General features: G+C 36.7%; 1 protein-coding gene across 1 annotated transcript in view; it reads right to left on the reverse strand.

Moving 5' to 3' along the window:
* Positions 1–433: 433 nt before the first annotated feature.
* eif2d (eukaryotic translation initiation factor 2D) overlaps positions 434–14330 on the reverse strand; it is a 34347-nt gene continuing 20450 nt past the window's right edge. The window contains exons 12-15 of the mRNA XM_061904211.1: positions 11869–11964; positions 7755–7875; positions 1188–1362; positions 434–1099 (exon numbers count right to left, since the gene is read on the reverse strand). Of these exons, the coding sequence (XP_061760195.1) occupies positions 1029–1099; positions 1188–1362; positions 7755–7875; positions 11869–11964 (463 nt within the window). The 3' untranslated portion in view covers positions 434–1028. The remainder of the gene's footprint in view (positions 1100–1187; positions 1363–7754; positions 7876–11868; positions 11965–14330) is intronic.

A 14330-nucleotide genomic window follows, 5' to 3' on the forward strand; every position in this document is an offset into this window, starting at 1 on the left:
GTGAACCACTGCACTAACCTGACTCTCGCTAGATCTTTGTAGTTTGCTGAGCTACACATCAGGTTACCCTGGCACTCCACAAGAATGCATCTTCAATTCTGTCGTATAGATGTTTTTACACATGACAGCTGCTACTTCCACAGGTAGGATAGACTTTCATTTATCATTGGTAAGTACACTGACACTACAACGGTCATTCGCCTCATCACGGACATGAAGGATGGTCGCTCCTGCACAGGCCACAATATATATGCAATGGAGAAGTGGGAGCCGACCAGGCAGAGTGTATCAAAGCAACAAAATGCAGCCATAAAATTAAATTTGATACTGTATTGAAATTACAGAATGGCCTGTTGTTAAATGTCTTACTGTAACAGCAATTAGTACAGATGAATTGATAATTTGAACAACAAACTACACACAGGGCAATAAATGGTTCGAATATCTTTAATAAACTGTCCTGTTGATGAGGTTAGCCCAGGAACATGATGTGCAATGTTTACAGTTTGTATCCAGTATCCTTGTACTTTGTAACCAGTGTCCTTAGTAGTTTGTCATTTCACTCCCTGCTTTTCCCATATTTTCCGTATTTGTCAGTATATGACCCAACTGGTGGACAGATACATCATTTACGCGCACAGAAATTTGATTTGATTGACTTCAGGACATTTCAAAAATCCTGAAATAATGACAAAAAGATGATCTATAACCTTTTACATCTGAAAAATAAAATTGGGTCCTGACATTGGTTGGATACATTTGCTAGCCAAAATTCTTGTTTCAAACTGAGAGCTCTAATTGTATAAACATTTGAGGATATACTTTTTTTCCTTTCACATCAGAATATTATTTGTCTTCAGTTGGCAATGTTAACAGACATCAGTAAAAATTTATTTTGACAGGTCAAATAGTGAGCAGCTTGACCTACAGTATTTATGGTATGACATCACAAACCATCATCAATTACACAGAATAGAGCAGCTGTGGAAGCGATGCACAAGGGTGTAGGAGGGTAGACTGTTGAAATGCTACTTATTCTTTCCACATTTAACAGCTTTGTGTAACCCTTGGATGTACTTGCAAGGAATATGATAATGATCTGAAATGAAGAACAAAAGGGAAAGTTTATTGAGAAGAACAATACAATTTTAAGAAGTTCAAAGTAAGAATGTGATAAGGATCCAAACCAATAAGCAAACGGCCAACTTGTTGACTCTGGTTGCCTTGAATCTGGACCAGGACTTTGTCTTTGGCCCCTGGAACAGGCTGTAGGACTGATCTGGCTTGAACTCGGTGCTGTAATGCAGTGGCCACAGCAGTAGGATCCAAACCATATACATCCAGGTTCTTTATTAGGGTAACCTGCACGCAGGACATGGAAACCATTAGAGCCAAAACACTATATCAACTGTTCTGTTTTCTTAAGACACATTGCAGTTGAAAACGGCCAAAGGTTTGTTTAAGGTACTTGAGAAAAAACGTCTCCATAACATAACGTTGAGTTGTCTGAATCAATTTGTAGGTAAAAAAATGCTTATAATTTTTATTAATTTTACATGTACTGTAACTGACTATGCATCCAACCTCAAAAAGCCAAACACTTGATCAGATTCAAACAAACAAAAAACATGAACAACGTTCATAATAGCTTCATCGTATTTTTCTAATGCACAATAAATATTATATGGAATTATGACGTCAAATTTGACATTAAGTAGTAGCGCCAATAAAATCAAATCACAACAATTTTAGGCAAGCTTACCCATAAAGTGTTGCAAGTGGTTTAGGGTGATCAAATTAAGCGCTCCTTTTCTCCTGACTAAGGTACTGGAGGTAACCTCAGTGTGCTGCAAACTACCTCTGAGGTAAATATCCCCTGCGCTAACTGTAATTAAATATGACATCGGGCGTGTGGGACTTCTTCACTGTTTCAGAGGAAAACATTTTGCGTGCTATTTGCACCTAATGTTTTATAAACATTCCACGATGGAGGAAAATTAAACATTGAGCGACACCACATAAAGCCTCATCAGCCACCTAAAACAAGAGCCTGTAAAGAAGTTGCCCTAAAGCCAGCCACAAAGAAAGGTGTGCACATTCTACAGTTACATAAAAAAAACCAAATACTTTAAAAATAATTGTGCGGTTATCAGTACCAGCCTTGAGAAGCACAGGGATGTGAGCATCCTTTGAGAAAAAAAAGAGGAACAACTTCTATCGGCACGAATTGCTGACACGGAAGCCCCGAAAGAAAATTTTGAAAATTAAGACTACAGTTTCTGCAATTGGGTGCATTATATTTTACCTTCAGATTTATTCTCATCTACCAACATTTTTTGGTTGTCCTTTTGACACTTATATGTCCCATGTAACATACCACAGGATTTATTTCAGGAATGTCAAACGATTTAAATATTTAAACACTGATTAATCGCAGTTTGCTCATGGTCAACCCAAAATTAATGACAAATAATCGCAGATAAATAGTTTTTTGTCATTAATAAGTGTACCCTAGAAATATAATTTCCAAGTTTTAATCGGAAAATTAGTTTGCTTTAATGAAAGAGCATTATGAAGACAATAGGATTTTTTAAACAGCTCAGCACACTTTTAAAGATAATTAAAAAAATACTTGCAGGACATTGGTGTCTTGCCAGATTTTGTATTTTGTAGCAATCCATAATTTGCATTCCTGCTGTAGGAGCACTCCATCGGGGAGGAGCTACTTCCGTGTTTAGATACCATTTTCAAGCATTAATAACATAACATGTGGATCGTTATGATCATGCTTTAATTGTCCAATATGTTTGGTAATGTACAATGTGATATTTATACCTGAATAAATGCTTCTGATACATTCTGTACATTACAGGTTATACAAGTTAATGGTACTCATATTTTTGCATGGCAGTGTTTAAACTTCTCGATTTATCAATAAAATGCAATATGCAGCCTGATAAACATTCTGTAATTGTGAACTAGTAGAACAAATTATAAAAGAATATCAAATAGATTTGACTCTTAGGTAGGAATATTACAGAATAACATTATTATTATTTTTTTTTTGACAAAGCAAGACTTTAATGCAAGACAATTTTTCATTGTTTGGTAGTAAGTCCGGATGTGAAGCGTAGCCCTTTGATTGTGAAGCCGGAAGTGTGTCATAGGTACAAGAAGGTGTTTTGATTGATCAAAGTCTCCAATAAAAGCGCTCTGAGTTTTGCTCTGTACCGGTTTTTTTTTTCTTGAGCTTTTATTCTAGTTTACTAAAGCAGAGTAATGATCTACATTTGAAGTTATTAATGCACTTAACTGTAAGGTCAACACAGACGCGAAGCTCCTCTCTACAAGCAGCAAAGCGCCGTTCGCTCAAATGGTGTCGTCTCACGGCAATTGAAAATAAAATTGTGTTGTCTATTCCGAAGAATGACTTGCAATAGCTTTGGCCCTGTGAGTTCCATAATGTCGCCCTTTCTTTGTGCATTTCAGCGTGCTATTTTCGAACTTGTGTCTTAAAGGTTAACTGCACTTTTTTTGTTCACAATCATTATGAAAGACATTACGACAAAAGGATTAAAAAAAAGCATTCTAACTTGCAAATAAGGGTAAATAAAAGTCCCCTTACAGCGGCGCCGATGGGAACTAATCTCTTTCGCCCATAAAATCCCATGAATACCTATTCAAAAAAAATCGAACAATACTCCATATACATTTCTTGATATGAACATTGACCAAGTATTAGTGATAGTTATTATAAGCCCTAACATAGACAAACTATTTATAACGCGCCATGATCACTTGTGTGTGTGCCTGTTTTACATTGAGTGGTCTGCTGCTTCCCCGTGGCCTGTAAGTTTATAGTAGATCATAAATCATGCCTCCTACTTGAATGGTAGAAGAACGAGGACACATTCCGACAAGTTGGTACATTTTGACAACCATATAAGACCCGAAACTGGTGAGGACGACACAAAAAAAACACTTGGTCCCGCCACCCTGCTTCTTAGTGAAGATTATAGGTCAATTTTAATCTGAAAATGAATTCATGAACATCCCAGCAGTCGGCATCCTAATGACAGCAGACCTTGCACAATAAATTATATTTTATTAAGTTTGTTGGCTCTTATAAAGTCTACAGTAATAATCAGCTAAGAAAAAAAAAAAGGCTGACATCGTGATGCATTTTTGCAATGAATGTGCCGTGTATGCTTAAAGTGATGAAATTATGTAAATAATAAATGTTATTATAAATGTTTCCGTTACAACATTACATATATATTTACATTATGTATATAAAACCTCAATGGAGGTGTTTGGATGCTTTTTAAAGGCCTAAGCGGCAGAATTGCGCGGCTCCCACAAGCTCCATTGTAAGCGAACTTTTGATCGCACTTATTTAATACTTAGAATTAAAAAAATAAAAAATAACAACATCCATCATAATGTCTTTATATTCAATGAACTATAGGCAAAATTCCAGAAAAAATGCAGTTGCCCTTGAACAGAAACTGGATGCCATTACATTTCCCCATATCACCGAACAGACAGAGGGTCAAAAAGGAGTCAGGACAAATGCGGGTTGATCACGCAACAAAACAATTCTCGCCATTGAAATAATTTATAGTTAACGCATTATTGTTAACCTGTAGCCGCGCTCTCCCAAGTAATATACCTCCGATGTTGTGAGCTATGTTTACAATCCGTCACTGTCTCCAAATAAAATACTCTTTGACTACAACTGGTTTGGAGCAAACAGTGTTTGGATTGTAATAATCCAAAAATGATTAGAAGCAAAGTAAACAGCCGTTCACATAATGGCTTGGAGAGCAAACTGATGTGACAACAAGTAAGCTTGCTCGATGGTTAGCCAAATGGGAGAGCTTAATTGTATCGGTTCTCCTTATTATCTCCCCGTCCTGCAACTCAGTGCAGCGTTCAGGCAAGAGGAACAGAGAGTACAGGCAGCTGACATCTAACAGGAGAAATGTTAATTGAAACAAAAGAGAGAATGATCAAACTTCTTCAAGAAGGTAAATCATCATGCACTGTTACAAAAGATGTTTGATTGTTCACAGTCAACTGTGTCTAAAATCTGGACTAAGTACTAATAAATGGGGAAAAATGACAGGTGACAAGTAGTCTCAACAAATAAAACAATGACAATGTCTGCCGAGACATTTTAAGGAGAATAAGGACGCAGTCTGCATCACCAATCTTTTTATCGAGCAAAACTGATTACTGACTGTTGTAACTACACTAAAACAACAAAAATAGTCACTTTCTGCTATAATCACACCAAAACATACAAACAAACTCTTTCATTTGCGCTAAAAGTTGCACACACTCTGCTCAGCCAGGGATGCATTGAGGCCACAAACATAGTCGGACAACTCCTACAAAACATTACCAGAACTGCCAGGTCAAACACTAATGCAATTTGAATGCAGCCAATAAATGTACCGTAATCAATAGCGTGTTATTTGTGTGTGTTGCTATTTTGCAGGTTAGCGCAAAGCAGCAGAGTTAAAAGAGTTCCATCCATCCATTTGCTACCGCTTATTCCTTTTTGGGGTCACGGGGGGCGCTGGCGCCTATCTCAGCTACAATCGGGCGGAAGGCGGGGTACACCCTGGACAAGTCGCCACTTCATCGCAGGGCCATGCTGCATGCTAACTCTTATTTTGGCAAAATGAAAACTCACTACATGTACACCCAAACTCACAATCAGATAATGTATGTGTTTACTCTTGTTTTATGTATTAAAAATGTTAATTCATGGATATTAATTGTGAAATGCAGTTAGAGACAAAAAGTACACTGTATCCCATGTTTGTGCTACAGCACACGTCTCACTGTACAATGAATGTGAATGTTTTAAACTGAACTAAATGTGATCTCTGAAAGGTGCACATGTCTCAAATTAATGTACAGCAGGACCTCCTCCCAGACATTCAACATACAGCTCATGAATTATTTTTTCCCCCATTGTCAGTGGGCTAAATCACGTACAGTATATGGGAAAATAATATAATGCCTGCTGGTATTTGATTATTATTATGAAACTTGTTATGTCAGTCCAAGGACAAGTGTGATGCTGGTGTGGTGGTGTTGCTCACATGTTGCCAAACTAATGCTCAGGGAGATCGTGCAGTTGCTCAGATACATGAAAAATTAGAGGGAACATTGCCCAGCACTTGGCAATCACTTCAGCAACACTGAGAGCAGACTTAGCCAAACTATCCCAAGATAATGTTGCAAAAAATTATTTGACTCAAAAAACGCTCTGATGTAAGTAAAGTAAGGCTCCACTTTCAAAAACAGTGCTTGCTTGACGCTAATACACATTGGGTTTTGCTATTGACATGATACTGATAAGAAACATTGATGTTACATGGTAATTTCAAAACCTTCAAATGTGTTAATGAAAACTACAACTAAGATGCATGTTACAATAAAACAGTACTTACAGTATTAATACTTTTTAGAACTGAACACACAGCAAAGACGGTCACTGAACTGAACTGAAAATTGGTATTGTTGAGTACTTGTATCAAATCCCAGGTAACAGGAATCGGTACCGAGTCAGTTCAAATCTGAACAGTATTCATTCCTAGTTACAAAGGGCTAAGGAAAACTGGGTGACTGAATGGAAGTCATATCCAGTGATGAATCGCAAATCTGTATTGGGCAAGGTGACGATCCGGGAACTCCTGTTTGGTGCCGTTCCAATGAGATTTATGAAGACGACTGCCTAAAGAAAACATGCATATCATCACAATGGCACTGTGGAGATGACTGTCATTACATCTTCAATAAATGCACAAGTTTAAATTGACATTTAATATACTTTTCTTATTTCATCAATCAAAATGATTACATCATTTTTCAAGATGATGATGCACCTTGTCATAGAGCAAAAAATTGCAAAAATTGTTCCAAGAAGAAAGATACAAAATGTCAAGTCTTGCAAATAGTTTGAATCTGCATCCAATTATGGTGGACATTGATGACAAGAATCCAACCTTCAAAGCTGATACAACAGCAACCAGAGAAAGTTGGAGCAATATTGATGAAGAGTAAGGCTTGTCAAGCGTTAAGGCCATTCATTCTTCAGAAACTACAAGCTGTTGTAAATGCCAGAGGTGACGCAACAATGTACTAGTGGTGTGTTGTAGTGTTTTTTTGATGAGACTGTTACAGACTACCACAATTTATTTTTTTTAAATTCATTTTAGTGTTTCTTAAAACCAGTGTCATGTGTGTTATCTGCTTTTTTCTACAAAATGAAAAAAAAAACTGAACATCCTCCAAGAATGGTGATTGCATAATTTCGGGTTGTAGCAGAGCTCCCCACATCTTTTCTCCAGTATTTTTCAGGAAATCTAAGTGAATGCCATCCACACCTGTTTGCCACTTGCCGTTAACTTAAGAGAATTCTTGAGTTCCTCTGTACTGATTTCCCCACACAGCTCATTCCTTTTTGGCTTCCTCTTCAGCTGCTGTCATGCATCTTCACCGTTTCGCAGGTTCCTAAAGTGCTCCTTCCACCTGGCATTGATGTCTAAAAGATCTGAGGGAAGCTTACTACCACTCACTGACTTCACTGGAGTGACTGTTTATAGACAACATGCGACAATTGATAACAACAGTAATTTTGTTTTTGTTTTCAGAAATTTTATCCCTGTGTTAATTTTTTTAAAATTTAAAAGCACCATACAATTTTACAAAGACAGGATATCAGGGAGTGTGATCACCTTTTTATTGGAGCCTCTGGAAGCGACAGTGATATCTATGGGCTCAACGTGGCCTTTCTTTATTATGGGTATCTGTCCAGGAAACACCATTTGATAGCACTGCTGCATTCTCTCGAGTGTCCTGTAAGAAAGAGAGGCTTTTATATAGACTGTTTTATGGATGAATGGAAGTCAAATAACACAAATAGTTTGCTGTTCAAATACCAAAAAAATGCTCAACAGATTAAAAAGTGAAGTTGTTACTAGTGAAAGTACACAAAAATTAAACCTCTTGATAATCTCTCACAATAATCATTATATTTCCTGTAAAGCTACAATGTTAACAGCAAATTCTAACTAAGCAAGGGCAGCAATTGCTGTCTTTCCTTTAGCTTCATCCCTCAGTGGAAGTCCATTTGTTTCTAAATGTGGCAGACTGACTATCCAACTAAAAAGGAGCACCCACATGTTGCTAGGAAGCTGTTGTTTAGTGTGGCACCCACAATGATGGCTATATTTTATAAAGATGGGTCAATTCTGCTAACCTGATCATGATACCCTCTACATCTCTCATAGGAAATGCAAAGTGTAAAAAAAAAACATGCTACAAACTACTCTTTCCAACCATGTTGAGACAATGCTGTTCAAAAAAGCACAATCAGCCAATGGAAAAATCTACACCTTACAGCCCTCATATGTTACATTTCAAACCTCTCAAAATTACACTGCTATACTGCAACATGCCAAGAGTACGATGTATACAGAGAACCAGTATTTTTTGGTACTGGTTCCTAATTGGGTTGATCCAGGACGACCAACCCAAATGGCTATTGGTATTTTTTTTTACTCAGCTGACCATCATAATGATGACACGCTGGCACATTCACTTCCAGTGTTGCCAGTATGCAATAAAAAAGACACAGGTAAGATCTGTTAATCAGTTTGGAATAATCACAAATAAGGAAGGAACACTACAACAGTTTGTAACACAAGATTTCTCCAGGAAAAAAATGTAATTCCCATGCCTGACCCCATTTGGTTATTATACAGTACATAGTCAAAAGCTTACAATTGTCTGTATAGACACATAAGCATTTGACAAAGATAATGTTAAATAGTTGACACGTTTACATTAACTGTAATTACAATTGGCTCACAAGACAGTTTCACCTGAGAATTAATTTTTCTGTAGTAGAATTCAGCGTTCTGACTTTGTGCACTGCAGTAGACATTAGCCAATTAAAAGGTTTGGCCTATGAATCATCAATCACACTGTACTTTCTATCAAAATTACTAAAGAGGAACTGCAATTAAGCCATCTAAATAAACATCCAATTCTGAATTTGTTGATCAATAAAATATAGCCATAAGTTATTCTAATTTTAACTCTTTTAAACATGCTGTAAAAATGCATATTCTCTGAAAGGATATGTTGTTGTTTTTTAAATTAGGATATAACTTAAAACATTTTTTAAAAGTTATTTGGAATAACACATTAACATCATACTAGGAATGCAATTGATTCATGTCTTTTAAAATAGATGATTGATTTAAATATTTTTGTTGTCATGGAATTATACTTTTGATTCCATGACAACAAATCATACTTTTGATTTCATGACATGATTTCTACAGTATGATTGAAAAAGGCCAATAAGATGCATTAAAATTAAACTGGGTTAATTTAAGATCTTGAATATATTATATCTTACACCCTCTCATTTGTTTAAAATGGGTAGAGTAGATAAAGTATGTATAAAGTGACAGGCAGCTGAAGGAACTCTTTTTCATGTACTCTGGGAATGTCAGAAAATAAGAGCTGTGGTCTGTTGTGAAAATTGTAAGAGTATCAATGAATATGGTATTGATAAGGAATACCGATATTGGTATCGATACAATCCTAACGATATTAATCCCTATTAAAGGGAGACCACCATCCCAATAACCAAGTCAGACTAACACTAAGGCAGGGGTGCCCAATTTTAGCCGAGGTGATTTACCATATACAAACCCCGTTTCCATGAGTTAGGAAATTGTGTTAGATGTAAATACAAACGTAATACAATGAATTACAAATCCTTTTCACCCCATATTCAGTTGAATCTGCTACAAAGACAACATATTTGATGTTTAAACTGATAAACATTTTTTTTTTTTTTGCAAACAATCATTAACTTTAGAATTTGATGCCAGCAACACGTGACAAAGAAGTTGGGAAAGGTGGCAATAAATACTGATAAAGTTGAGGAATGCTCATCAAACACTTATTTGGAACATCCCACAGGTGTGCAGGTTAAGGTGGGTGCCATGATTGGGTATAAAAACAGCTTCCCAAAAAATGCTCAGTCTTTCACAAGGTCCACCCCTTTGTCCACAACTGCGTGAGCAAATAGTCAAACAGTTTAAGAACAAGGTTTCTCAATGTGCAATTGCAAGAAATTTAGGGATTTCAACATCTATGGTCCATAATATCATCAAAAGGTTCAGAGAATCTGGAGAAATCCCTCCACGTAAGCGGCATGGCTGGAAACCAACATTGAATGACCGTGACCTTTGATCCCTCAGACGGCACTGTATCAAAAACCGACATCAATCCCTAAAGGATATCACCACATGGGCTCTGGAACACTTCAGAAAATCACTGTCAATAAATACAATTGGTCGCTACATCTGTAAGTGCAAGTTAAAGCTCTATTATGCAAAGCCAGAGCCATTTATCAACAACGTCCATAAATGCCACCTATTGGTTGTAATGGAGGTAGTGTCCACTCTTGAAGGGACTATTAAAGATGTGGTGCATTAATTTAAATACCTTAATGTTTTAATTGATGACTCTCTCACTTTAAAAATTTTAATTGATAAACTGGTGAAGAAATTAAAACATAAATTGGTGTTTTTCTTCCGTAATAAGAGATGTTTTTCTTTTGGTATAAAAAAGTGCCTTGTCTCTGCCACATTTTTATCTGTGCTAAATTATGGTGATCTTTTTTTATATGAATGCCACTCGTTCCTGTCTTTAGATGGTCGACTCTGTTTACCATGCTTCTTTGAGGTTCATCACAAACTGTAGAGCCATGACACACCATTGTGACTTGTACTTTCAGGTAGGATGGCCTTCTCGGTCCACTAGGAGACAGTAGTCTCCTAGTCATTGGTAAACTTTTATATACAAGGCTCTTCTGGGACTATTGCCCGATTACATTTGTATATTAATTACACATAGAAATATGGACTCTTATGCTCTGAGATCCAATGATCAGCTGTTGCTCTCAGGTCCTTTTGTTCCCACTGAGCTGGGGAAAAAGCTTTTGTCTATGCAGCTCCCTGAGCTTGGAACATGTTACAAAGAGACTTGAAGCGGATTGAATTGCTATCCTTAAATGCTTTTAAATCTAAAGAGAGAATTCGAAGCAGCCTCAGTTATCTGTAACTGTTTTACTTCATGTCAATCCTGCCATTTTAATGTGCAATGTGAATGTAGAATTATGTGTAACTTTGCTGCCTCTTGGGCAGGACTTCCTTGAAAAATAGGTTTTTAATCGCAATAGGATTTTTGCCTGGTTGAATAAAATAAAAAAATAATGTTGTGTTTACTATGCTTTCGCACACCTGGTTCACTGTCTTCCATTGGCGATGCCAAGGCGGAGAACAGATATGGCTGGTCGGGAAACCTTATTTAAAAAATTTTTCGACCCAGTCATCTGTGTTTAGACACATTAGGAAGCTGCAACAGCCCTGACATAAGCTGAAGTGTCAGTTAAAACTGTCAGCAGGTAAGACGCCTCTCCCACACAAAACTTTGTCCGAACACAAAAATATTGCACCTATCTGGATACATGATGAATGGAATCGATTTATTTTGACATTCCATTGTCTAGTGAAAAAAGTCCAATACCACACAAATGAATGACATTTCTTCCCTGACCTGCTTAGGGCCATTCATAAATTCTATCTTATGGATTTGTGCTATTTCAAATCCATTGTGGTGGTGTACAAAGTAAAAATTCTAAACATAATATGGGCAAATTACTATGGATCTGACTGTACAGACAGTGAGCAAGCAAAGTGTAAGTTACAAACTGTTACGAATTTTAATCATAGTGGCATGTTGTAGTTACAGAAAAAATGTAGTTACCTGCTGAAAAGGTCCTCCCACTTAAGAGACTCTATTTTCTGGTATTCTGATTTTTCAAGCACACAGTCACACAGTGTAGGGTTGATGCTAACATAACTGGTGGGGGGAAACAAACAAAATTACATGTTTTTTTTTACAGTCAAGTATCATTTAACTGGATAGCAAGGAACTCGCTGGCTTATGAGGCTTGAATAGAAAAACTAGTTTAATCTATCCTCCTCATCAAAATTGTGACACAATAAAAGAAACAAAAACTTGTTAAACTGTAAACAGGTGTGTGAAATGTCACGTTATATTTTGACATTTCACTGTTTTAACTTATTTCTACAGTATGACAATGGCCTTGAGGAGTAAATATCAAGGACATTTAAAGTCAAATTTTTCTGATAAGTTGCTATTGTTTACGGGTAACACAATTTATTTTGCCTTACGTCTGCTGACCGTAGACCGATCCACTGAATATTGACTTAGGATTTTGACTTATTATTACAAAGGCTACTAATTTGGCTGCTGATGTATGCAGTAACATATTGTGTCATTTGTCATTGTAATATTTTGTCAAAAATGTGAGGGGACAAGCGGTAAAACAAATCGATAGATTATGACTTTATTTGTTCATTTACTGTTAATATTTGGTTATTTTCTGTTTTAACACATTCCATCTACACTTCTGTTAAAATGTAAGAGGCATTTATTCTTCTGTTGTTTTGCTACTTTACATAAGGTTTGGGTGATAATCATATTATATACAGTCGTAATCAAAAGTTTACATACACTTGTAAATAACAATGTCATGGCTGTCTTAAGTTTCCAATAATTTCTACAACCCTTATTTTTTTGTGATAGAGTGATTGGAGCACATACTTGTTGGTCACAAAAACATTCATTAAGTTTGGTTCTTTTATAAATTTACTATGGGTCTACTGAAAATGTGACCAAATTTGCTGGGTCAAAAGTATACATACAGCAATGTTAATATTTGATTACACGTCCCTTGGCAAGTTTCACTGCAATAAGCCGTTTTTTAGTAACCATCCACACGCTTCTGGCAAGCCTCGTGAGGAAGTTTTGACCACTCCTCTTGACAAAATTGGTGCAGTTCAGCTGAATTTGTTGGTTTTCTGACATGGACTTGTTTATTCAGCATTGTCCACATATTTTCAATGGAGTTTAAATCATGGCTTTGGGAAAGTCATTCTAAAGCCTTAATTATAGCCTGATTTAACCATTCCTTTACCACTTTTGATGTGTGTTTGGGGTCATTGTCCTGTTGGAACACCCAACTGCGCCGAAGACCCAACCTCCGGGCTGATCATTTTAGGTTGTCCTGAAGAATTTAGAGGTAATCCTCCTTTTTTCTTTGTCCCATTTACTTTCTGTAAAGCACCAGTTCCATTGGCGGAAAAACAGGCCCAGAGCATAATACTACCACCACCAAGCTTGACTGTAGGGATTGGTTTTCCTGGAAATAAAAGCCTCACCCTTTCTCCTCCAAATATATTGCTGGGTATTGCGGCCAAACAGCTTAATTTTTATTTCATCTGACCACAAAAATTTCCTCAAGAAGGTCTTATCTTTGTTCATATGATCATCAGCAAACTTTAGACGGGTCTTAAGTACTTCCTTCTTGCATGGTAGCCTCTCAGTCTGTGACAATGCAAAACACGCTTGACTGTGGACACTGTCACCTGTGTTCCAGCAGCTTCCAATTCATTGCAGACCTGTTTTTTGGTGTTCTCGGTTGACTCTTGATCATCCTGACCGATTTTCTCTCAGCAGCAGGCGATAGCTTGCGTTTTCTTCCTAATCACGGCAGTGAAAAAACTGTGCCATGCACTTTATACTTAAGAACTATAGTTGGCACAGTTGCTCTTGGTACCTTAAGGTGCTTTGAATTGGCTCCAAGTGACTTTCCTGACTTGTTCAAGTCAATGATTCGTTTTTTCTGATCTGTGATGAGTTCCTTTGACTTTCCCATTGTCTCGTTTGTAACCGAGTCTAATGACTGAATCACATGAGCCCTATCTAAATGGGCTCAGAGAAGTCAACAGGTGTCATCGATCATAATCACTCATATGAAGCTAAGAGGCCATGCCATGGAGCTAACTTGATTTGATTGTAACTTTTCTACATGACAAAAATTGATAATGTATACTTTTGACCCAGCAGATATGGTCACATTATGAGTAGAACCAGAATAAATTCATTAAAGAACCAAACTTCCTGAATGTTTTTTGTGATAAACAAGTATGTGCTCCAATCACTCTATCACAAAAAAGAAGAATTGTAGAAATTATTGGAAACTCAAGACAGCCATTATGTCCTTCACAAGTGTATGTAAACTTCTGACCACGACTGTATATATAAATGAATATGTATTTATATATATGCATGCATGCATACATACATGTGTGTGTGTATACATATTTATATATATATATATTTATATATATACACACACA

Source organism: Nerophis ophidion, linkage group LG06 (genome assembly GCF_033978795.1).
Source record: "Nerophis ophidion isolate RoL-2023_Sa linkage group LG06, RoL_Noph_v1.0, whole genome shotgun sequence".
Classification (NCBI taxonomy): domain Eukaryota; kingdom Metazoa; phylum Chordata; class Actinopteri; order Syngnathiformes; family Syngnathidae; genus Nerophis; species Nerophis ophidion.